This window comes from Lissotriton vulgaris, chromosome 1_1, assembly GCF_964263255.1.
Source record: "Lissotriton vulgaris chromosome 1_1, aLisVul1.2, whole genome shotgun sequence".
Taxonomy (NCBI): domain Eukaryota; kingdom Metazoa; phylum Chordata; class Amphibia; order Caudata; family Salamandridae; genus Lissotriton; species Lissotriton vulgaris.
Window position 1 is genome coordinate 930,386,727 of NC_141685.1, and position 25,599 is coordinate 930,412,325.

The following is a 25,599-nucleotide window of genomic DNA, read 5'->3' on the forward strand; positions in this document are numbered from 1 at the left end:
GCTTCTTTCTACACTTCTATTGCTTCTTTCTGCAATTCTTTTTCTTCTTTTTGCACCCTTCTTCCCTTTATGCATCGCTCTTGCCATTTTCTGTACTTATCGTCTCTTTCTGTACTTCTCGCCTCTTCTTACACCTCACTTGACTCTTTCTGCACTTCTCTTGCTTCTTTCCACACCTGTTCCTTCTTTCAGCAATTCTCTTGCCTCTTTCTTCACCTCTGTTTCTGTACCTCTCTCGCATCTTTCTGCACTTCTGTTACCTCTTTCTACACCGCTCTTGCCTCTTTCTGCACCCCTCTTTTCTTTCTGCACCTCTCTTGCCTCTTTCTGCAACCCTGTTCCCTCTTTCTGCACCTTTCCTGCCTGTTTCTACACCCCTTTTGCCTTTTTTTGCACCTGTTTGTTCTTGCTGCACTTCTCTTGTTTCTTTCTACACCTCTGTTGCGTATTTCAGCAATTCTATTGCTTCTTTCTGTACCCTTCCTGCCTCTCTCTGTACCTCTCTTGCCACTTTGTGCACCTCTTCTACCTTTTTCTGCACCACACTTGCACCTCTGTTGGTTCTTTTTGCACTGCTCTTGTTTCTTTCTGCACCTCACTTGCCTCTTTCTGCACTTCTCTTGCTTCTTTCCACACCTCTGTTGCTTCTTTCAGCAATTCTCTTGCCTCTTTCTGCAAGTCTTTTGCCTGTTTCTGCACCCCTTTCATCATACTGCCTCTGTTGCTTCTTTCTACACCCCTCTTGCCTCTTTCTGCACCCCTATTTTCTCTTTCTGTACTTCTTGCCTCTTTCTGCAACCCTGTTCCCTCTTTCTGCACCCCTGTTCCCTCTTTCTGCATCTTTCCTGTCTGTTTTTACCCCTCTTGTATTGTTTGCACCTCTTTTGGTTCTTTCTGCACTTCTCTTGCTTTTTTCTACACCTTTTGCTTCTTTCAGCAATTCTCTTGCCTCTTTCTGCACCCCTCCGGCCTCTTTCGGTACCTCTCTTGCCGCTTTGTGCACCTAGTCTACCTTTTTCTGTATCCCACTTGCACCTCTGTTGGTTCTTTCTGCACTGCTCTTGCTTCTTTCTGCACCTCACTTGTCTCTTTCTGCACTTTTTGGCTTCTTTTTACACCTGTTCCTTCATTCAGCAATTGATTGCCTCTTTCTGCACCCCTCCTACCTTTTTCTGTACCTCTCTTGCCTATTTCTGAACTTCTTGCCTCTTTCGGCACCTCTCTGGCCTCTTTCGGCACCTCTCTGGCTTCTTTCGGCACCTCTCTGGCTTCTTTCGGCACCTCTCTTGCCTCTTTCGGCACCTCTCTTGCCTCTTTCGGCACCTCTCTTGCCTGTTTCTGCATCTCTGAGTTAGAGGTAATTTTAATCCCCCTGCCCTATTATGTACTAGGGCCTTGCAGGGGAGGTCATGCCAATCACAGGGGTAGCCCAACCAATAGTGTACCCTAGTGCATATAGGTGTTTTCACTGTATTCTAAGTGTCTTTCAGCATAGCACTGGCTCCAGGCCTGGTTAGCAGAGTCCGTTACCACCAGTACCAGTCAGAAAAAAGTTGGGGGCACAGGATGACTTTGCAACAAGGCCTCTTTCTGCAATCTGTTGGTTCCTTCTGCACATCAATAGCACCTTTCTGCACTTTTCTTTGTGTTTCTGGACTTCTGTCGCCTCTTTCTGCGCCTTTCTCCCGCTTTTTGCACGTCCTACCTCTGTAGGCATAGTTAGAAATTGGCATTTAAAAAACCTTTGAAATTCACTGAAAAAAACCATAGGTTTCAGGGACATTATCGTTAGATGGACATTGCACTCATACAAAACCAGAGAAAATCAGCCATTATAGTTAGTTGAGCTAACTATCCTCGCACCCCTGCAATGCACTGCTGATTAATTCACATATTACATCATTCATGACATGGTCAGTGTCATCACTGATGACATCATCCATGTGATAATCTGATGAGCCTCCTCACAACCTAATATAACCTTTGATACAGCCACTCTAAAATAAAGACTACCATTTTTGAAAACCTAGACACATCGATACCAGTTACTACATACCCACTCACTGATTCCTATGTCTACACACACATCCACTCATTCACCGATACAGTCACTCATACATCCAGTCACTCATCAATACAGCACCATCATATGCACTCATACACCTATACAGACACTCACACACTGCCACTCATACAAAGAGTTACACACCTAGTTAGTTATGCAAAGAATCAATAATACTCCAGTTTACTCACCTATACAGTTATACACACAATACCTCACTTATTCATACAGATACTAACACATACTTATTTTCTTATACAATAACTGATACAAGCACACTCATCCACACAGCCACTCTCACAATCACTCACTTTCACTTATAGTCATTTATATACTCAAACAGTCACATATACTGCCTTTCACATATGTAGTTACTCACACATGTACCACTGAGACATCCATTAACTCAACAACACACCCATACACACTCACCCACCCATGCAGCCCTTCACAGATGTGCTCTTGAACCCATAAACCCAGTGAATCACCCACTCACACATCTATGCATAGTGTCACACCCCCTGCACCCACCCTCACACTCAGACAACCAATCAATAACCTATATAGACACTCATGTAGCTACTCACAAACCCATGCAGCCGCTTACACACCAACTGACAGACTGATAGACAGTCACACAGATTAGTCATTAACCCATGCATTCAGTAAAGCACATTTAATCACTCACTTATAGAGTCAGTCACACACCTACTAAATCATCCATTCTGACACTTCTACATCCACTCATTCTTTAATACACCTTAGTGTATGTGTGTGTGTGTGTGTGTGTATATATTTATATATATATATATATATATAAACATATTTAAATTTTACAGAAACAGTCACTGGATGATGTCATCAGTGATGTCATTTGAGATATCAGTGATGTCATCAGTGATGTCACTGACCATGGCATGAATGATGTAATATGTGTCGTCATCAGCAGTGCATTGCGAATGCGCAAGTTATAGTATATAATCACTTTGAAATTCCACCAATGAAGCTAAACCCCAAGGCAATTTATCTCTACGTAATTGAAACTCTTGATTATATTGGTCTACAAGAGAGTGATAGTGCCACCAGAGGGCGACCTCCATTTCTTTCACAATTGGGAAGGAAACGTGCACAAAATCAATGAGAGATTCTACTTTCAATGTTCCCAGCTTCTTGTAGCAATATAATCTGGCGGGAATAGGGGTAATCCATAAATATTTCTTTATCTCACAGCCTTGATAATCCATGTATATGCCCCACCAAAACATTCAGGGTACCACTAAATCTATCGACAAAGGCAAGTTAGTTGCACTTCCAGACCTGTTCGAGCGGAGTGTCTTTCTTTTTTCACAATATCAGCGAAATTGCGGACACAGGCAGGGTACACATAGAGGTATCACCCACAATCCCTTTACATGCATCTGTGTCTTCTTTTTTGCTATAGTTTGAGTGTTCCTTGAACAGATGTGCATCCCCCATGTCCATGTGTAAGCAATCATTCCTTCTACAGTTTCAGTGTATTTTCTTTGCCATTTTCAGCTTATTCGGTTTGCCACTAGTGTATTCATAACCAACTCTAGTTTATTTGCCTACCTGTATATGTCAGGTGCATTTCATGCCCGAATGTCAGTTTACACCTTGTCCTCATGACAACGTATTCCCAGCTCGGGGGCACGTTACCATGTATTAGCGTTTTTAACATGCTTTAACGCTTTTGCAAGCCAAGCCCTTCTTGAAAATGATAAATATGCAATAAATTGTGGTATAAAAATAACTTTTGTGTTAACATACCTGAGACGAAAGGACTTCCTTCCTCTTCGGAGCTGCTGGTTCGACTGACTTCTTGCGCCAGACTGAGTTCCCTCCTTTTCAACTTGCAGCTTTTTGTCCTACATTTTACACTGTAGAGCAATGAATTTTCAGTCAGGATACAATAATGACCAAATACAAATAAAAGACACGTCATGCTATCAAAGTGTGCCCTTAAAGGAGGCACGGTTGCTGTGCTGCTACACTTGCATGGCCATTCACATCAGTTGGTGCAGTTGTAATGTTAGGAAACATTTAGGAAGATAGAGAGGCATAAGGCAGCTCCCTTGGGCGGGAGATGACTTCCTATTGCTTTCTGTAATATGTGCAAAAGATTACACTACTGGAGTGCAATCTGGGCAACAGTTTCCTTCTTCAGCTGAGCCGTAATATGCCCTACACAACAACAATCTAACATTTTTTACTAACTCTTACCGCCACCCCTACACATTCCCCACCCTCTTTTTCCTTGAGGAAAGCCTTCAGCCCAAGCGATGACTTCTAATATTCATGTGTGCTTGTATCTCTTTACCCATCGTTTCCTTGATTGACTGCCCTGCCCTCCCCTGGACCACCTCATTGATGACCTTTCAGGGTTCCCCACAAACAACCTTTTAGGCACCCCCTCAGCCCAGGGCTAGTGGATATGAATTGCGTTTCTTACCTGTAACTGCAGTTATCCAGTATTGGTATCTTTCATAGATTCACATGCCTGAATCATTCCCCGTCGTCAAGGTGGGAGTCCCGGTACATAAAAAAAGAGTAACGTCATATAGACATATACATAATAATGGGCCAGAGGCCTCTCATTAGTAACATATCCATGTCCTTTTGTAAAAAGGACCAAACTTTGGCCAAGAGCCAATCAAATATCACCACCCTGAAGGACCAGGTTTTAGAACCTAGCGGCGCCAGGGAAAACACCTGATGCCTTCGAGTTCCCCTGTCTTGGACAACAGAGACACGGGAGGCTTCTTGATGACGTCAGAGACCAAAGTGTATTGGCTGCAACCAGGAACAGAGATCTATGAAGCACAACACGGGTGGTTCGCTAGAGACTGCAAAATTCAATGAGCGGAGCATGGTCTTTTATGCCAAAAATCACATTCCAAAGGTGGCATCAATTACATACAAACTAGCCAATCACATGGTGACATTTCAAACATATCGCATGACGACAATCCCACTTTCCGTTGTCCAGCCCACCAGAAAAGACCAAGCACATTCCAATTTCCTGTTCGATCAGGCCGGGCAAACCCATCATAAAACCTCAACCCAAATCAGTGATTATGTCGTAAAGGAAGGAGCAGAAACAGATTGGAAGCAAGATAGAAAGGTGGGTGCAGTGTGCTGTAAACTTCGGCACGTCTTGCTCTTTGATCTTTATCTGACCAGCTGCTTAACAAGGAGCTGGCTCAGCGAGGTCAGCCTCGGGCAAGGGAGTCCGTTCGGCCAGGTCATTCAGAAGTCAGCTAAGGTGTACGTGTCCCAAGGACTCGCTTGGCCGTAGTCATCGGCCTATGTGAGGGCAACCACACAAAATGGCTGCCGTTAACAAAATGGAACCCGAAGGTTCAAACAAAATCCCTAAATACATAGTGTTCTCATTGATCGATTAATTCGAAAACACTCTTACATACCGCACTCATGATTTGCGATCCGCTGACACCAAAATCGTCTATTTTCGACGACCTTTATTGAACGGGTTCGGAACCACCGAACAGCAGACCCTCAAACTACGGAACTACAACCATCTAGAACCTTCCAGGAAGGAGCCCTAGTCCCTCAGATTTTCGTAAGCACAGTGCTAAGTAGTACCTACTGAGAGAACCAAGGTGAGCCCTTCCAGGGGAGGTGGGTGGGTTGCAGTTACAGGTAAGTAATGCATTTCTTATCCAGTATTAGGGGTATCTTTCATAGATTCACATGCCTGAATCAGAGTAGCAAGCAATCACCAGCACACTTCGAATGGTACAACATTTAAAATCACTCGATATTAGAATACCAATTGTGAAATATACCAAGTACCAAAATACCATATAGAAGAGAAATGTGTGAGTAGACAGTAGGAAGGTGGGATGAAAGAGAGAAGGCTCACCTCTAGTGAAATAGATGACAGAGCACAGCTTGTCCTACTACTGCATCTTTCATAAGTTCATTATCCAAGCAGTAGTGCCTGGTGAACGTATGTGGTGTCTTCCATGTCGCCGCTCTGCATATGTCGATAATGAGCACTCCTGCAAAGAGCGCCATTGAAGTTGAGACAGCTCTGGTGGAATGAGCCCGAACTTTAGAATGCAGAGGATGACCTGCCTGTTGAAGGCAGAAAGTAATGGCTGCAGAGATCCAACGAGAAATGCTCAGCTTAGTTAATGGAATACCATTTCCAGGCCTGCTGAAGGCAACAAAAAGCTGGTTGGATTTCCAAAACCTGTGGATGAAGAACTTCAAACAATGTTTGAGGTCTAAAGAGTGGAGAGATCTCTCTGCTGCGGAAAGTAGATTTGGGAAGAAAGTCCGCAAGACTATAGGTTCATTCAGGTGAAAATTAGACTGAACCTTCGGGATGAATTTAGGGTTGGTCCATAGAATAACTCCGTCCTGTTTGAACTGCATGAAAGGATCCTGAATAGAGAAGGCTTGCATCTCACTTACACGCCTTGCTGATGTGAGCGCTAGTAAGAGAGCGGTTTTCCAAGACCGGTATTTGATGTCTGCTCTGTGTATTAGCTCAAAGGGGTCTTTCATGAGTTGAGCAACCACAATGTTTAGCTGCCAGGTGGGTGGTAAAGTTCTCACCAGAGGGACCGTCCTGAACAGGCCTTTCAGAAATTGCTTAACCAGTCTATTGGACCAGAGGGAAGTACCAGATGATGAACGCCTGAACCGAGATATGGCCGCCAGGTGGACTTTAATAGTAGCATGGGCCAATCCCGAGTGCGCCAAATGGAGCAGGTAAGGTAGAATTTGTGCAGGTGTTGATGAAAAAGGGTGTATCTTGTTTGCTTTACACCATACACAGAACCTTTTCCATTTTAGGGAATACGTCTTGTTGGTACTGTCGGCCCGAGCCCAGGATAAGACTGCCCTGCATTCTTGAGGAATGTCTAGGTTCTGAAACTCTCGGAACTCAGGAGCCAAGCCGATAATCTGAGAGATGCTGGATCCGGATGCTGGACTTGCCCCTGGTTCATTGTGAGGAGAGTCGGGCAAGACTTGAATAGATCCGGTGGTTCCAGCGACAGGAGATGAAGCTCTGTGAACCAGTGCTGGCGCGGCCACGCTGGGGCTATCAAGATTAGGGTGCAATGCTCTGCCTTCAGTTTCCGGAGGACCCTGGGAATTAGGGGAAATGGAGGAAATGCGTATGCAAAGAGGTTGCACCATGCGCTCGAAAATGCATTCCCTAGAGATCCCTTCTGGGGATGCCAGCTTGCGTAATGTTGGCATTTTGCGTTGTGCTATGTCGCAAACAGATCCAGGTGAGGCCTGCCCCATTGGGCGAATACAGAGCTGAGAAGTAGTTGATGCAGCTCCCACTTGTGGCACACCAAGAGTTGTCTGCTCAGAGAGTCTGCCAGGACATTGTCTGTCCCTGGGACATACTCTGCCCGAAGGGAAATGTTGTGTTGAAGTAGTCATTTCCAAATCCGTTGAGATTCTTGAGACAACGTCAGAGAGCGAGTTCCCCCTTGTTTGTTTAGATCAGGGGTCTCCAAACCGATCCTGGAGGGCCGGATCCATACCAGATTTTTTGGATATCCCCATTGAGATACATGTAGTTATTTTAAAAATCTGGCATGGATCCGGCCCTCCAGGACCGGTTTGGAGACCCCTGGTTTAGATAGTGCATTGTGGTGGTGTTGTCACAAGCACTGGGGAATCTTTGATCCTGGGCAGGAACGCTCTTAATGCCAGGTAGACTGCCCTTAACTCAAGGAGGTTTATGTGCAGTTGCTTCTCTGCAAGGGACCACTGCCCATTGATTTGAAGTTCCTGAAGGAACGCACCCCATCCTTCCAAAGACGCATCTGTAGTTATCACATGTGGCGAAACTGGAAGTATGAACCCCTACCTCAGGTTCTGCGGGTGAAGCCACCAGTTCAGAGCATGGACAATGGTAGGAGTTATCCTGATTACGTCGTCGAAAGATCCCGTACATTGAATCCACTGAGTGGATAGCGCCTCCTGAAGTGGACGCATACTAAGGCGGCAGTGTGGAACCAACAGGATGTTCGAGGACCTCATCCGTAACAAGGATTTGTACAGGCACACCGTAATGGACTTTTTGGATCGAATCCGGGCGGCCAAGGTCCTTAGTTTCCATTGACGTTCCTGTGAAGGGAAAGCCTTTCTCCGAGTAGTATCTAGAACAGCACCCAGTAAAGTGAGACATTGGGACGGCTGAAGGATGGATTTCTCGTCATTGAGAGTAAGTCCCAGTTCGTTGAATAGCTGAAGACAGGCGTTGGAGGACTTGGTCACGCCTGCGAAAGTAGGTGCCTTGACGTGCCAGTCGTCTAAGTACGGGAAGACTTGGTGATGTTGGCGGAAGTACGCTGTTACTGGAGAGAGACATTTGGTGAAAATGCGTTGTGTCGACTTCAGGCCGAAGGGCAATACCCAACACTATTAGTGCTTGCCCGCCACCGCGAACCTGAGGAATTGCTTGTGGTTCCTGTGGATTGGTATATGAAAGTACGCGTCTTGAAGGTCTAAAGACACCATGAAGTTGTTTGCATTGAGGAGTTGTAGCACCTCACGGAATGACTGAGGTATGGGTTGAGGTCACTTAAGTACAATAAAGGTCTCCATTTTGTATCCTTCTTTCGAATTAAGAAGAATCGGGAGTAGAATCCCTTGCCCTTCTGATTCCGGGGGACTCTTTCTATTGCTCCTTTTTTGAGCATGAGGGAGAGTTCCAATTGCTGTAGATGCAGTTTTTTGTGCAGCATTGGTATTGGCGGCTTTTGAAGAGGAGTTTCCACGAACTCCAGAGAGTGCCCGAATTGAACAAGTTGGAGGACCCACCGATCCATTGTAATTTGTTGCCAATTGTGAAGGAAGGATGAAATTCTCTCGCCAACTTTGCAAGGTGGAGAGGAAATGGAGACCTGTGGCAGAGAGAAGTCATTTCCTTCTGGTTGTGTCCTTCTTCCCTCCTCATCCACGAAAGGAAGACTTGTTGTAGGAAAACTGGTTTTGCTGCTGTCTTTGTTGGTACTGGGGATTGTACTGCTGATTTGAGCTGTACGTGGATTTGTACCCCTGATAGTCACCTCTCGAGGATTGACCTCTTCTTCTGGAGCCCCGAAAGGAAGGACTTTTGTATTGGAGGGTACGTAGAGCCTTTGCAGTATCAGTATCTTTTTTGATACCCTGAAGCATCTCATCGATGTGTTGCCCAAAAAGAAGTTGACGGTCATACGGCATGTCCAATGCCTTGGTCTGAACTTCAGGCCAGAAAGATGTTGCTTTAAGCCAACCTTGGCGCCTCATGACTGCAGCTCCTGTCAGCTGACGGAACCCTGTGGATGCAATATCCATCGCCACATCAATCCTCTCCGAAGTGGAACGCTCGCCTTCAAGGAGAATCTTTTTCGCCTCTTCTTTCTGCTCTTCTGGAAGCGAATCAAAATATGGAGCGATATCAGCCCTCATTTGACGGTTGTAGCGTCTGTTAAAAGGTAGGGCCGATTTCGACCGAGAACCTTTAAGTATTGCCCGGCGTTAGCCGCCTCTCATACCACTCAAAATTATCAAACAAAGAGGCAGGCGCTGGAGGCTGGAAGGCAGGAAACAGGAGTTTATTCCGACGGAGCAGAACACGTCAAATCAGACAACAGGGTATCTTCTCGAGGTGCTCTAAACGTATCTCTGAGGCCTGGCCTCTTATACACAGGTTTATGGTCTTTATTACAGTTTATTACATGTAGCACATTCCTGCAAATACTTTGAAGTACGGAAAGACATCCTCGGAATCCCCGCTTCAAGCCTGTTCCCACACACATTTACAGTAAAAGTCCCCACCCCGATCTCAGTAGGTGATGACTGTCGCGCAGCTGGACATTCCGCCGGTTCCCGGAATGTGTGCGGTTGATCGGATCTCATGGGGTGGGGGCTGTCAGCGTGTGGGGGGGATGCTTGCGAGGTTAGAGGGAGAGAGAGAGACGCGCTGGCTATCAGCAGTGGACAGAGAGGCCATGGCATTCAAAATGGCTGCTACTTACGCGCACATATGAGCCTGAAAAGGGACAAGATGGCGCCGATAATGTTGATGGAGCAAACTAGATTTTAACAGTCCTCCCTTTTCAACGTATCTAGCCATCTTGTCAATCTAGGTCTATCCCCATTATATTCCACACTTCGACTTCATACATAGCTCATGTGTTCGGCTTCAAAGTCCAAAGTCTTGGGGCAGATACAGTTAGCGCAAAGTGAGCACAGGGGTGGCAAGCATTGAACACCCAGGCAGAATCCACATATTACGACAATCGGTATTAATATGATCATAAACAACCTCCACCCCCAGTCTTTTACAGCACTCCAGAACCAACTCTCAAGCAACCATCCTTCTTGTTCCTGATGAACTTCTGAGGAAAGTCTGTGGAGGTGTTCAATGACTTTGTACACTGAGGGTGAATTGTCCGGTATGTAGGTGCAACAGCTGGACCCAATGATACGGCATGCTTCTCCACGATCCGCTAGAACCACATCTAGAACAAGGCGGTTCTGAAGAGCCACCAGGCGGACCGCCTGAAGCTCGGCTGTATTGTTTGTGAGGATGCCAGCTGTAATGTTCATTGTCGTTTCAACTGCCTGGGTCAAATGTCGGATGGCACGGCTGTTCCCCATCGGACCCCAGAGTGGAACAAGTCCCTTCATTGCGTCCAGGAACTGTGCTCCGGTGGAGTCGGCTTGCTCGATGCCTTTTGCTCGCTTTTGTCGCTGATGGTTTGCTGGAGCCACATAGGTCGGAGGAAGGATGAAGGCAATGTAACAGGTACCCCCCCAGCCTATGGGGAGCCAGGTGTAGGCTTTCGTACCACAAACAAAGTACATGTTCGGAGAAGTGACAAAAGAGGGTGGATCAGTTGAGTCCAAAGTTCTGGTGATGCGGCAAGCGCTGCGGCCTACCAGCTGTGTCCCAAGGCCTTCAATGCATACAAGGCCCGAGACATTGACGACAGATAGGGCCACAGTCAGGGTGGCAGCTGTTCGTTTCCGGAGGTAGGAGAAGGTGGGTCTGGCTGGGTTGTTGAACACCTGCATCTCAATCCGTTCTTTGGCAGGGATGTCCATATGAATAGAGTCGTTGGATGTCAGAGATTTTCTAGAAACAAAGGTCCTAAGCCTAGAACATTATTTCAAAGCAATGTAATATAGACCACAATCGTAAACTATATGCTCTTTTCTTATACCCAGCCGGGCAAAGAATTTATTACGAAAATATAACAAATATTCAAAGTATAAATTACAATTTGTCAACAAACATTTGTCGTTTGAAGTAAGGCACAAGCCTGTGCCGTACTGGGAAATAGAAGAAAGTTGTGAAGGAGGGTGCAGAAGAGAGGACAGTTTACGTCAGGCAAAAAGAGAGTTTGAGCGAAACTGGATACTGCTTAACATTCAAATTGGCAATAATCCCCAGAGTAGTATATACATATAGAAATGTTCATAAGTCAACTGTATGTCTACTAAACAAAGTCGACGGCGTTTCGATCCCGCGCTCAAAATTATGGGATCATCATCAGGACTTAATAATTGCCTGGTATAACAAGGAGAATGTGCCTGTAGGGAAGAACAGGAGAGAAACAGTAAAGCAAATGGGTATTTAAATCGCTGTTCTGCGGTAGAGATTCGAGGTCAACTGAGTCCCACTCAAAAATTAACAAGATTCGGAATCGCAGTGCAGTGAAACGTGCCAATTGGTGTTTGGTATATGCATCCTAGGTGGCAATAGTGTTCACGGTACTGCTACTTCGGGACTGATCCATCATGGATACTTTAATTATCACTAGGCATGGAATGGCGCTTGACTGAATATTTTGTGAAAAGCTACCATTTCCGTGAATGTGAGGAAATTGCACTGTGTGCACTTATCCGGTAAGGCAAGATAGGTCTAGTGATGAATCGTGCTTCATTAAATGGTCTGGTGATGTTTAGTGCTTCAATGCTCTGGTCAGGTTATGGTGAAAAGGGATCACCGTGAGACGTGATGAGACGTCAACAGGATGAGGTATAAGCGAAATTGGCGTACCCTCGGGGCTGGAATATTCCGAGTTGCGTGTTGGTGTTCCAAAGTGCCGGGTGGCTGGTAGTTTGGTTCATGGTAACTGTAAAGGGAGAGTCGGCATAAGTTACTTGGGCGGAGTGGGGGGAGCCGACCGCCACTATGGCCAAAACTTACCTAATAGGAAGTTAGACAGTGCCGGGATAATTTTGAATGTCAAGGCAAACCCCGTGTGGGTGCCCCGTCCTGTTGGTTTAAGGCAGCGTTCGATATAGTATTCGATCCGCTGAAAGGATAACAGTGAGGGATTAGAAACAGTGAAACGTATTATTTGTGGGCCTCAGTGAGGGCTGTGGGTGGGGGCATTCTCACCGCTTTGGTAGAAGCTTGTCCGTTGGTGCGGTCGGTATGTTACACGATCCGCTGTGGGAAAAAAGGGGGAAATATTTTAAAGAAATGAGCCTAAAACTATGATTAGGTTCAATGGGCCAGCAGGGTACCGAGATGGTTTTATGCTAAAGGGGCTTCTTACCTTTAAAGGATAGTCGGACGGTGTGCCGATCCACAGGTTCCTCGTTGGCAGCGCTGCTTCCTAGGGAGTGAGCGCGCTGCCGAGGGATAAGGCAATGTGGTCAGGTGACAAGAGTCACATGATCCCGGGTCAACTAAAGCGGCCAACTTGGAATGGGTTGAATGAGCTACGTGAGGAGTGATAAAAGCGGCGCAAGCGGGGTGAATTAGTGCTTTGCATTCCCAAACTGTGCCGAAATAGTGCTGAAATTATTTAAAGTGGTTAAATAAATAAGGTGCAACATGTGTAATACGAACAATTAAAAGTAAGCAGATTACTTTCAGACACACTATACTTTACAACCACAGATGTTTCAATAGGTACTTATGGGTAGTGTTTTCACTTTCTGGGTCCATTTTACCAGCATTCTGCATAAAAGAATTTTTTGAAAATATGAACTGGGCCAAGAATGCAAACGCTGTTCGTACTGAAAGAGGTGGCATACAGAAATAGTTTTAAGTTCAGAGCAGGTTTGTCCAGTCCTCGCTTCTGTTTAAACCAGTCCGGATAGTGTTAAACTGGATTATGGACTTAAGTTCTTCTCTGTTCAGCAGTTGGGAAAGGTTTCCACCTCTTTGTGGAAGTTTGATAGCTTTAAGAATTGTCCATTGGATGTCATCAGTTGTGTGGTTCATCTCTGTGAAGTGTTCCACCATGGGAGCATTGGGCGTTCTGCATCTAATTCTGCTCCGATGCTGGCTGATGCGTGTCTTGGCTTTTTGGCTGGTTTGTCCTATATACATTTTCTGGCATGGGCACAATATCGCATAAATGACATTACAGGTGTTGCAATTCGTGAATGATTTCATTTCGAAGTTAATGCCATTATGACAAATATTGCGTGCTTCAATTGTGAATTCACAAACAATGCAGTGTCCACATTTCACATGACCAAATAGTGGTGGTAGCCCCCAATTAGAGTCTAGAGTGGTTCGGGGAATGGGGGTGGGTAGGGCTGCCCTGACAAGGTGATCTTTGAAGTTCTTATTTTTGCGAAATGCAAAAAGGGGTCTCTCTAGATTGATGGTGCCAGCATTTATGGTAGGCCAATGTTTAAGGATTGATTTGCGGATTCTGTTGGATACTGGACAAAATGTGGTCACACAGGCTATTCTGTCTTTGTTGTCCCTTGTCTTAGGTGTAAGTAGGACATCACGTGGGCAATACCACGCCCTTTTTGATGCTGCCTTGACCAATCTTCTAGGGTAGCCACGCATTTTTAGTTTGTTTGACAAAATATTGGCTTCCTTGAAGTAGTCTGTTTTATTCGAGCAATTACGCCTTATTCTAAGAAACTGGGAATAGGGTAATGAATCTATTAGAGCTCTGGGATGACAGATTATAGCTAAGCAGAGTGTTTCGCTCCGTCGGCTTTCTGTACAGGCGTGTTAGTAATTCGCCCTCGTGACTGTAGATTGTCAAATCAAGGAAAGCAATTTGCGTTTTATTGTGGGTGAAGGTTAGATCCGCACAATTATTGTTCAGCCAGTGAAGAAACAGGTTCAGTGTAGCAATGTCATGGTTCCAGACTAGAAAAATGTCTATGTAGCGACGCCACAGGGAAATTCCTGCGAACAATGGGTTGCTATCAGTCAAAATGACGCCGGTTTCCAGTGCATCCATGAATAGAACGGCTAGGTTGGGGGCAAAAACAGCCCCCATGGAAGTTCCCTTTATTTGTTGGTAATATGTACCTTCAAAAGAAAAAAAGTTTTTTGAAAGGCACAATTCAAGCAATTGAAGGATAAAGATACTTGTGACCCTATGTGGACGGGGCCGTGTCTCTAAGATTCTTTGGATCACCAGTAGAGCCGCTGTTTGTGGGATATTCGTGTAGAGTGACTCTACATCCATAGTACATAGTGCGTTGATGGCGGAATCAAAGGGGTAGTGTTCTATCAAATTTATCATCGCCATGCTGTCCCTTACATAGCAAGCAGTGGTGGGTACAAATTCTTTTATAAAGAAGTCCACGTAAGACCCTAAAGGTTCCAAAATAGAGCCACAGGCTGACAATCGGTCTGCCTGGCGGTTGGTTGATGTTCTTATGGACTTTGGGTAAGGTGTAAATCACATGTATGCGTGGGCTCTTCACATTGAGAAAACAATGTTCTTTTTTACTTAGGAAGCCTTCAGTCCTTGCATTTGTGGTGAGTTCCATTATGGTGGCTTGAATCTCTTTGGTGGGGTTCCCTGGGAGACGCTGATAATGATCAGTGTTCCCAAGTTGTCGGAGAACCTCCATTCTATAGGTCTCAATATCCTGGAGTACAATCCCACCCCCCTTGTCCGCGCTTTTGATTATGAGCGAAGAATTAGCTTTCAGTGTGCTGATAGCATCTTTCTCAGGCTTTGAGACATTGTATGGTATATATAGTTTTTTCTTCTCTAGTTCAGCCAGATCTTTTATGACTAGTTTCTCAAAGGTTACAATTTCAGCTGGGATCATGCTGGCGGTGGGTATAAAGGTGGAAGGTGGGCGGAGCGGGGTGTTTGAGCTACTGGAAAGAGAGGGCTGCAACTGGAAAAAGGCTTTGAGGCGAATTAGTCTGAAAAATTTCAGTAGTTCGGCCTGTAAGTCCATAAAGTTAGGACGGACTGTGGGTACAAATGAGAGTCCTTTCTTAAGGAGTTCAAGTTTGGGGCCACGTAAAATGTGCTGAGATAGATTGAAAATGGGGATTATCTCAGAGGGTGGTTCAGTATTGGTCACGTGTTCTACCATTGGTAGAAGTTTTTGCGTGTCTTGCGTCCGCCAGGTGCATTGAACCATCGCTGGGGTTTCTTCACCCGCCCTCGTTGTGGGGTGTTCGGTTGGCCTCTGGATAAAAAATTGGACTGGGCCCGCCTCCTCGTCTGGACTTACTACCACCCTCACCAGGATCTGAACTGTCGGAGGAATCTCCCGAGGTCTTGGAGAAACCTACCAAGTTTTGTCGTTTGTTGTATCTACCCCAGGGTCTAGTGTTGGGGTTAAAATGTGGTTTATTGGTATAAAAGTCTTTCTGTAGATAAGGATAGGTGTTTTCAAAATTATAAGACTTTATATCTTTCTTGACTTTATTAGACTTTTTATTCTGTTCGATTCTGTGAAAATCAGCCACAGTTTTTTCTACTTGCTCAAGTAGTTTTTTACACTCTTCAGTGGGGTCAGAGTCATTAATTTGTTTAAGAACCTCTGCTATTTCTTTTTCGAGAGATTCCAATGTTTCTGAGGCTACATCTATGCCTAGTGCGAGCCAGTGCCTTGAGCACGTGGTTCCGATATAGCTGAAATTTGATGTATACTTTGGATTGTCCGTAAAGATGCCTGGAATGTTACGGACCTGAAGACCTAGGGGTATGACCTCTGCTTTTAAATAGTCTGTCAACATTAACACCATCAATTGTAAGCGAACCTGTTTTTTCTTAAGATTTTCAAGTTGATCAGGCAAGGAACTGTTAGTCGTTGTTGGGACATCAGGGGTCTCAGATAGTAGAGACGGTTTGGAGCATAAGTGTTTTATGTAATCCGCAGTATAGAGTGGGACATGGGTTGACATCTCTTAAGGGATGAGGGAAATAAAGATTAAGTGGCAAAGCCAAAGATAGGAGTACTGAGGGCACTAGGGTGGCCGTCCTCGTAAGACGAGGTGTAAGGTTTGGAGAAACCCCTGCAATCCAGCGATTGCGCTCAAGTTTTGTCAAAAAACAAGGGGGACCCACTGAATGGCTTGGCACCATGGGTATCAGTTATTTTCTGCAAACAAAGGTCCTAAGCCTAGAACATTATTTCAAAGCAATGTAATATAGACCACAATCGGAAACTATATGCTCTTTTCTTATACCCAGCCAGGCAAAGAATTTATTACGAAAATATAACAAATATTCAAAGTATAAATTACAATTTGACAACAAACATTTGTCGTTTGAAGTAAGGCACAAGCCTGTGCCGTACTGGGAAATAGAAGAAAGTTGTGAAGGAGGGTGCAGAAGAGAGGACAGTTTACGTCAGGCAAAAAGAGTTTGAGCGAAACTGGATACTGCTTAACATTCAAATTGGCAGTTATCCCCAGAGTAGTACATATAGTGCCTCACTTCAAACGACAAATGTTTGTTGTCAAATTGTAATTTATACTTTGAATATTTGTTATATTTTCGTAATAAATTCTTTGCCCGGCTGGGTATAAGAAAAGAGCATATAGTTTCCGATTGTGGTCTATATTACATTGCTTTGAAATAATGTTCTAGGCTTAGGACCTTTGTTTCCAGAAAATAACTGATACCCATGGTCCCAAGCCATTCAGTGGGTCCCCCTTGTTTTTTGACAAAAGTTGGATGTCAGAGGGCAAAAGGGTGCAGCAGTTCTTCCTGTTTGGTTCTGCCAGACCCCATGATAAAAGTGTGCCATAGTTCTGCTGGAAGTGGCATTATCCCTGTAGCTTTCTTGCAAGAGGATCAGCCAAGCAAGGCAGGAACCTTGAACAGAGAAAGGTGAAGGAATGAAGGGGATGGAATGTCCGTTGGCGTGGGGTAACAACCCACAGATCCAGCAGTTTGCGGCTCTGGCGGCAAGGTTGTGTTGGTGCAGCAACTGCACGAAGGAGTTGTTCCAAAACTCCTTACGTCTTTCTCGGAGTTGTGGTGAAAGAGAGACCAGGTAGTGTTCTTTCATTGTGGTAGGCTGTGCAGTGGTTAGAAATGTCTTATGAGCTGGTGCGCTCTCTTCCACGATCCAGAGGATGGTTATGAGGAGGAGGCAAAATAGAAGGACGATAAAGAGAGCAATAGTCTTTGAGCTGTGTATTTTGTCAGTCTTTCGGTTTCTGAAGTGGGTCTTCGGATGTCCGGTTGCTTCCATCATCTTCGTGTCGGGGGCTGCCATCATCTTCATATCGGATGCTTCCATCACCTTCAAGGGGCTTGCTAGCGGGCAGAACCACAAACTTTGTTTGGCTTCTCTCCTGGTAGCCTTAGTAGTGTTAGGCCACCGCTCTGAGAATTGTAACTTAGTCAGTGGTCTGCTTAGCCGAAGCTCCCTCCTTTCGTCGCAGGTTATACCCTTCTCTGGATGGCACAGTGGGATCGGGGAATTCTGCCAGTTCAAGTGTCTCTTTATCAGGGTAACAGCTGGTCGGTCTTTGTTCAGGAGCTCTTCTTGGGTGGCCACGTCTTCGGTCGTCGTCAGGGTTGAGGAGATCTTTTTGCAGTGGTGCGCATGTAGCCAGTTCCGCTTTCCTTCCACTCGAAGAGCTGTTCGGGTGGTGATCAAAACTTGCCAGGGGCCCGTCCACCGAGGTTCCAGACTCTTTGCACGCTGGAAGTTCCTGACTAATACATAGTCTCCGGGTTGGATGTCGTGTCCGGGGCCCCTGGAAGCATCAGGAATGGCATGCAGCACCTGTTGATGGATAACAGACAGTGTCTTAGTCAGATTGTACATATAGTCAGACATTAGGACGTCCGGGACGTCGTGAATGGATGTCGGTTTTGGTGCGGACCAAATGCTCATTGGTCGGCCGAAAACGACTTTGTAAGGGGTAAAATGGTGTTTGGTGGGGGTGGAACGCATTGATAGCAATGCCAGTGAGAGAGGGTCTGGCCATTTCAGTCCCGTGGTAGCCACTATCTTAGCTAGTTTGAGCTTCAGGGTGGCATTATGTCGCTCAACTAGTCCAGCAGATTGGGGGTGGAAGACTGCGTGGAATTTTTGCTTTACACCCAACCCCTTTAGGATGAGTTGGATAACCTCGGCTATGAAGTGGGGGCCATTGTCGCTCCACAAAATTCGACAAAGGCCGTAGCGAGGGAAGAATTCTTTCAGTAGTACCTTTGCAGTGGCAATGGCAGTGTTGTCGCGAGTTGGATAGGCTTCCACCCACTTGCTAAATGCGCACATGACAACAAGTACATATTTTAGGCCTTGGCATCTTTCAAGTTGGATGTAGTCCATCTGTAGGACTGCAAATGGATGATTGGGGACCCCAAACCCTCCCCGGGGTACTACAGTTCCTTTCCCAGGGTTGTGTTGCAGGCATATCAGACATTGTTGGACCAGACGTTTGGCTGAATCTGTAATCTTGTCATTGTGCCAAACCTTGGAGACAAGTTCGGCCATAGGGGTAGATCCTATATGTGCAGGGGAGTGTGCCATGGTCAGTATGGGGATCAGGTATGAGTTGGGTAGCAACCATTTGTTCGTGTCTTTTGTCCACCAGCAGCCTTCATCGTCTTTCAATCCCACCCGTGCCCATTCAGTCAATTCTTGTGGTGAGCTGGCCATCTGGATGTCCCTAATAGTCTCCCTAGCGACCGTCCATTTTTCTGCTTGTAACCTAGTCACGTACATGCGTGTTGTCGTCCTATTCTCGGCTGTGATCCGGGCAGTGATGTCGGCCTGTGCATTCCCCTGCCGAATGAGGTCTGTCACCTTTTTGTGTGCCTGGCATTTGATTACTGTAAGTTGTTTGGGAAGGAGGACTGCTTCAGTCAGGGCGGAGACTATATCTCCATGTAGGATGGGTGTGCCGTGTGAGGTCCGGAATCCCCTCTCCTTCCACAGGAGCCCAAAATGATGAACCACCCCGAAGGCATACTGGCTGTCGGTGTAAATGTTTGCTGTGGTTCCTGCTGCTAGGATGCATGCTCGTGTGAGGGCAATCAGTTCAGCTGCCTGTGCAGATCGTTGCGTGATGCGGGCTGTCTCCACTACAGTTCGGGCTGTGGTAACTGCATAAGCAGCTGAGGTGGTGCCGTCGGGGAGTTTGATGCAAGAGCCATCCACCCACAGTTCTCCGTCAAGGTCTGGGAAGGCAGTGTCTCGGAGGTCAACCCTACTCCTAGTCTGTTCGTCCGTGAGGGTCACACAGTCCTGTTTAGGGGACACATTGTGGTCGTTCTCAGGTAGGGGCAACAGAGTGGCTGGATTCAGTGTGGTACATCTTTTCAATGTGATGTGGGGTGCAAGCAGAGTCAGTTCGTACCCAGTCAGTCGTGCACTAGTCAGATGTTGCGTCTTAGTCTGGTTCAGGAGGGTGTCGACCGCATGGTGTACTAACACAGTGAGGGAGTTCGAGAGTACGATCCCCTCACTTTGTCGGATAGAGATAGCAGCAGCAGCTACAGCTCAAAGGCAGGCAGGTAAAGCTCTGGCTACGGGGTCAAGAGTGGCAGAGAAGTAAGCGCATGGGCGTTGCTTGGGGCCGATGGACTGAGTCAGGACAGACAAAGCGCACCCCTCCCTTTCGTGAGTGTAGAGGGAGAAGGGATTTGTGTAATCGGGGGTTCCTAGGACAGGGGCTGAGCAGAGGGCATCTCGTAGTTCTTTGGAGTATTGGCATTCAGGGGTCCAAGGGGGTGGGAAGGGGACATCTTTAGCCAGCAGGGAAAGCAGTGGTTTCACAATGAGGCTGAAATTTGGCAACCACTGTCGGCAGAAGGAGGTGAGGCCTAGCAGGGAGCAGACTTGTTTCTGGGTTTTAGGGACAGGGGTCTCGAGAATGGTCTGAATTCGATCGGGTGTAAGCTTTCTCCCGTCTTTGGACAAGAGGTGGCCTAGATAAGTGACCTGGGGTTGGCAGAATTGCAACTTCTTCTTGGAGACCTTGTGGCCATTTTCCGCGAGGAAGTGCAGGAGTTGGATGGTGGCTGTGACTGCAAGTGGAGTGGTGTCGGCCGCCAAAAGAATATCGACGTACTGTATCAACACCACTCCATCCGGTAACTGGACTGCGTCCAGTTGTCTCTTGAGGCCCTATCTATAGATGCTGGGGCTTTCAGTGTAGCCTTGTGGTGCTCGACAGAATCTATATGAGCAGGCTTTTAGGGTGAAGCCGAAGAGGTATCGGCTGTCTGGGTGGATGGGGATAGAGAAGAAAGCGTTCTTGAGGTCAATGACAGTGAAGGTGGTGGCAGTGGAAGGAATCAGAGTCAGAATAGTGGTGATGTCTGAGACTACGGGGTACTGTGGTACAACTACTTTGTTGACCTCTCGTAGGTCGATAATGAAGCGGTACGCTTTCTCATCTCCCTCACCTTGCTTCTTTATAATGGGTAGGATAGGGCTGTTGCAAACATTGCTAACTACTTCCTCTACCACTCCTGTATCTATCAGGGACTGGATAATCTTTACCAATCAAAAATCAAGAAAGACTAGCTAGGTTTTTTACAGGTAAGACTCAATGGAGTACGTATGTCAAGGAAAACCAGTAGGTTTTTAGAAAGCCCTCACCCACCAACCTAGTTGGTGGCATGCTTCATCATCGGGCCCACCACAGTGGCACCTAACGTGCCCCGGGTGTGCTTCGACGCCAGATTACTGCGGAGCTGGTATAATTACTGAGTGTGCAGTGTGGTGAGTGTGAAGGTGAAGATTAAAAAGCCATACAAAAATCCCAGCACCCGAGGGTAAAAACTATTTTAATAAACTGGGTATCTGTTGGCACATTAAAAGGCAGACGGACACGGTGGAGTATGGATTATGACCTCCAGTGTCCTGTGTGGTCTACATGTTTCAGCCTGGCCTTTCTTAATTTAAAACAGGCTTTCCTCAGGACCAAGTGAGTATGTGTGGGGTTATAAAAATAATTTACAGTGAGTGTTTTTGTTTTTATGTGTGGCACGCACTAAGGTGCTATATGGGTGAGAAGGGGATTCCCTCTCGCTTTGACAGTATTTTGCTGTTCAAAGCCTCCTTGGGTCGCCTGGCAGAGAAAAAGACCGAAACTGTCGATCTGGTTCCTCCTTGGACCTGTCGTCCTTCTGCGGCGCCCGGTTGTGAGGCCACAACCGGGCGCCGCAGAAGGACGACAGGTCCAAGGAGGAACCAGATCGACAGTTTCGGTTCGTTTAACACGTCCTAACAGTGCTAAAGAGTTTGCTGCACGCACTGTTAATCCTGACATGGACGAAAACCGCTTCCCTATGTTGTCTAGTTTTCGGCCTTCCTTATCTGGCGGCGCAGTCAACGCAGCCGATGGATTTTTTTGTTTTGCGCTGCACTGCCTGAGTGATGACAGAGTCCGGCTTTGGATGACCAGTAAGGCAAGCTGGAGCCGTGTCCGTAGCTTTATATTTTTTGTCCAGTCTGGGCAGTACTGGAGGCAAAGATGAAGGGTTTTGCATTATTTTCTCCCCTTGTTCCCAGATGTAATCAATGATGGGAATGGACCGTACAGCCTTTCTGAATAGTTCCTTAAAATCATAAAGGAAGAAATCCTGTTGTGCCAACGTTACCTGGATTTTGAATCGTAACGCCACCCTTTCTAGGATATTGTGGAATCCCCCAATGTCTTCCGGGGGTGAATCCGCTTGTGCCTGTACAGGGGATGCTGGGCATGGAATCACGTAGTCATCCCATTCGTCTTGTGTGTCTTGGAGCTCCCCTTCCTCCTGTTGTTGCTCCTCTTCTTAGTCTTCCTCATCAGAGGATGCCTGTCATCTACATGAAGCCTCTTCTTGCCACAAGAGGCACAAGATCTAAAGACCCCTTTTTTTGGAGTATCAGCCATGGCTAAACTGAAAACCCCTCACAGAAAAACAATTGAGAAAAATATGTGGAAATAATCCAGAAATATAAAGAAGCTGAGCAGAGCTTAGTGGAGACTCCCTTTGCACGACGTGCGGTAGAAAATCTGAGGGACTAGGGCTCCTTCTAGGAAGGTTCTAGAGGGTGGTGATATCAGATTGGCTCTTGGCCAAAGTTTGGTCCTTTTTACAAAATGACATGGATATGTTACTAATGAGAGGCCTCTGGCCTATTACTATGTATATGTCTATATGATATTACTCTTTATGTAAATCCCACCCCGATGACGGGGAATGATTCAGGCATGTGAATCTATGAAAGATACCGGTAATACTGGATAACTGTGAGCTCATTGCCCTCCTTAAATTCTGCAGGGGTGGGGGAACTATCATTTTAAATAATGACACTCAGCGAGCCTTAAATGGGGGCTACATTCAATGATCAACAGCAGGTCTCATCACACAAAGCAACACTGCAGAATGTTCATTGTTGGGGGTTACCATTGGCTCGGGACTGAGTAAGGAGAGCAGCTTTTCTCTTTACGGATAGGCCCTTTTAAAGTGCTCGAGCCAAATCATAGTTTGAACATTTATATTAGTAATTGACCCAGTACAGCGCTCCACTGTCTTGTGGATAGGTTTGCCCTGTAGAAATAAGGCATAAACGCATGTAGGGAATAAACAGGTTTACAACTCCAGGGCTACTACAAAGCATCACGTCTGCCTTGTCACTAGCATTAACTCTCTGCCCTCATGAAGTTGCCCCTACCCTGCACTAGCCATTACTATGGCCTTTTGCCATTTAGGAGGGTGACCAGGTGTCCCGGATTTGCCTGGACAGTATCGGTTTTCCAACAGCTGTCCCAGCAGATTTCAGAAAATTAAGCTAATGTCCCGGTTTTTAGAGAGGGTTAGCTGAAACGGGTGGGAGGTATCTTTTTTATGTTTTCAAAGCAGGGATAGTTAGAAGCTGTTATTAGGTAAATTAACTACCAGGCATGGTACTGGTCTAAAACTGGCATTCTATGTATGTTTCTACTGCCTCTTCTGTAGTTCTCTGCTGAGGAGCACTGTCATTCTATGCACTAGGTTGAAGTAAAATTGTAGTCCTATTTTTGGGAAATGTCCCGGTTTTTGGCATTAAAATTCTGGTCACCTTACCTCGTAGTAATGAGAGGGTTGAATTCCATGCACGCAGGAGGCAAGTGCCACCCACTGCTACTGGCAACACGGGCAGGTGCCACTCCATCTGTGTGCTCAAGCACACCCATGTTTCTGAAAATGCTTTTTAACAGTAAACTTCGACCCTTGGGACTTCCCTCCGGACAGCAAAATTTTTATTGTGGGGTTTACACTGCATCCTGTAGGGAGGGACCGCCAGCCTTTACTCGCCTCACCGCAGTACATATGATGAGATTATAAATGCACTCATCCGTACTATCTGTACTATTTACTTCGCACATACATATTTACTATGCAATAATGGCATTAATAGTGTCATTCAAATGCAGTAACTTGAAAAATAAAATAAGAGCAACGAAGCTAACAACCCCCTGATTGGATTTTTATCAATTGTACTACTGCTACCAGTGCTTGACCAATAATAAAATCTTTGTTCTATTATTAGTAGTAGTGATAATACCAGTAGCAATATAAATAGTAATGACAATAGTCGTGTTGGTGGCAGTAATAGTGGCATCAGTAGTTGGGGTAGTAGCAGTGAAAGTAATAGCTGTAGTAGCAGTGCTGGTGGCTGCAATAGTTCGGGATACTATTGGCAGCATTCCCACTGCACCTCTGTGTGGCAGCTTGTGTGCTGCAATACTGTATCTGTGTTGTGGGACTGTATGCATTTGTTTTATTTGTGTTATCTATATGCCTTAGCATGTTATGTGGACATGGGTACCTAGTTCTTGCTGGCATATCTGCAGAGCTCAATTCGAGGGTAGATGACATCTACACACTATTTTCAAAGGGTAGACGCGGTCTACCCTGCTGCAAAGCTAGCCACTGTCAGCAGAGTACCACATTCTTCTCCTCCTTCTCCGGGAATTCACAAAAATATGCTGAACTGGTCCCGTTGTATTTTTCTGACACCGGGATACTTTTAGCAGCACCTGCACAGTGTCTGCTTTTGTTCCCAGCAGCAACTGTGCAGGTGGGGAAGGGAATTGTATCATTCCATATTCTCCGATAACAAACGCCGGAATTAAGGGGCCATTAGGCCTCTTTTTGCTTGAGTATCCTGGCTGGGAGCTATGGGAAATCTCACACTTAAATGCAATGGAGGAGAAACAAAGGCACACAGCTATCACTTCACAGGTACTTAAGAGAGAAATGCTTTTGAATGTTTTCAGTCCCTGTATATAAGAGATATGCATTCACCGTAAGAATGTCAGATGTATTGGTCGCCCGATTATTAACTCAAATAATTTAAATACCACTATTTATTTTATTTCACTGACAGCGCTTTAGCTCTACTCATCCCAATGCAGGGTGTCAGAGTGCCTTACATCACACATACAGATTATACATTGATAATAAATCATGTGTACATCAGTATAAAGGATGTGTTACATGTCAGTGAGGGTTACAAAGTGTAAGAGTCCTTCATACCTCACTGTGCTCTTTTAGAAGGATTACAATTTATGAACTGCAAGTAACAAAAGGAGCGGTCTTAAAAAAAGTAACCCACTTACACATTTACATGATACAGAAATCTGTCATCTGCGTGTTACATAATGCCCTTTGCAGGAGCCATATTAACCCTCTGTGTCACTTTGATTCAAAACTAGGACTATGCAAAACAGATCTCTCCAGCAAATACTTTATATGTCAGAGTCATCTTACCATTATTATTATTCCTGAGATTTAGCAGGCACACAAAGATCTCTGCAGTAGATGCCTTAACCTCATAAGTTAGTTTAAAATACGGACATTGCAAACAATTTAGCAGAACAGATTTACTGCTACATTTCCCCAGGTTGTCAATTTCTTTGCAGCAGGTTTTAAAATAAATACATGTATAATCTGAGGCCCAGATTTTGTCTTGCTTGCGTCAATATTTTGGCACAACCCCAATGCAAAATCAAATTGGTTTAATATTGTAATGCACTCAAATGTACTCATGATAGACCTGCTAAACTTGTGTGAGGTCTTAAGATCGGATGTCACTTTCTGTGAGGTCATGGGTTGTGATGCCACATGCCATGTCATGCACCGTGACATCACTTGCGGTGATGTCACTTCCTGAGATGTCCCAATCAGTTTTGTCAAACCCATTCTGTCTAACTTGGTGAGTTCCCCATTTCTTCTTTTTTTTTGGGGGGGGGGGGGAACAGGGGGGACTTGAGCCCTGCATCTCTGTATCAGTCTACCATTCTTAATCCTGCCAGGCCCTGCCTTTTCACATAATATTAACCG

At 45.7% G+C, this 25,599-nt stretch overlaps 1 protein-coding gene across 1 annotated transcript in view; it reads right to left on the reverse strand.

The window, feature by feature from the left end:
- The window catches only part of ZGLP1 (zinc finger GATA like protein 1), a 448,601-nt gene that overhangs the window by 172,944 nt on the left and 250,058 nt on the right, over positions 1-25,599 (reverse strand). Inside the window, exon 3 of the mRNA XM_086936394.1 lies at positions 3,851-3,960. Within this exon, the coding sequence (XP_086792520.1) occupies positions 3,851-3,960 (110 nt within the window). The remainder of the gene's footprint in view (positions 1-3,850; positions 3,961-25,599) is intronic.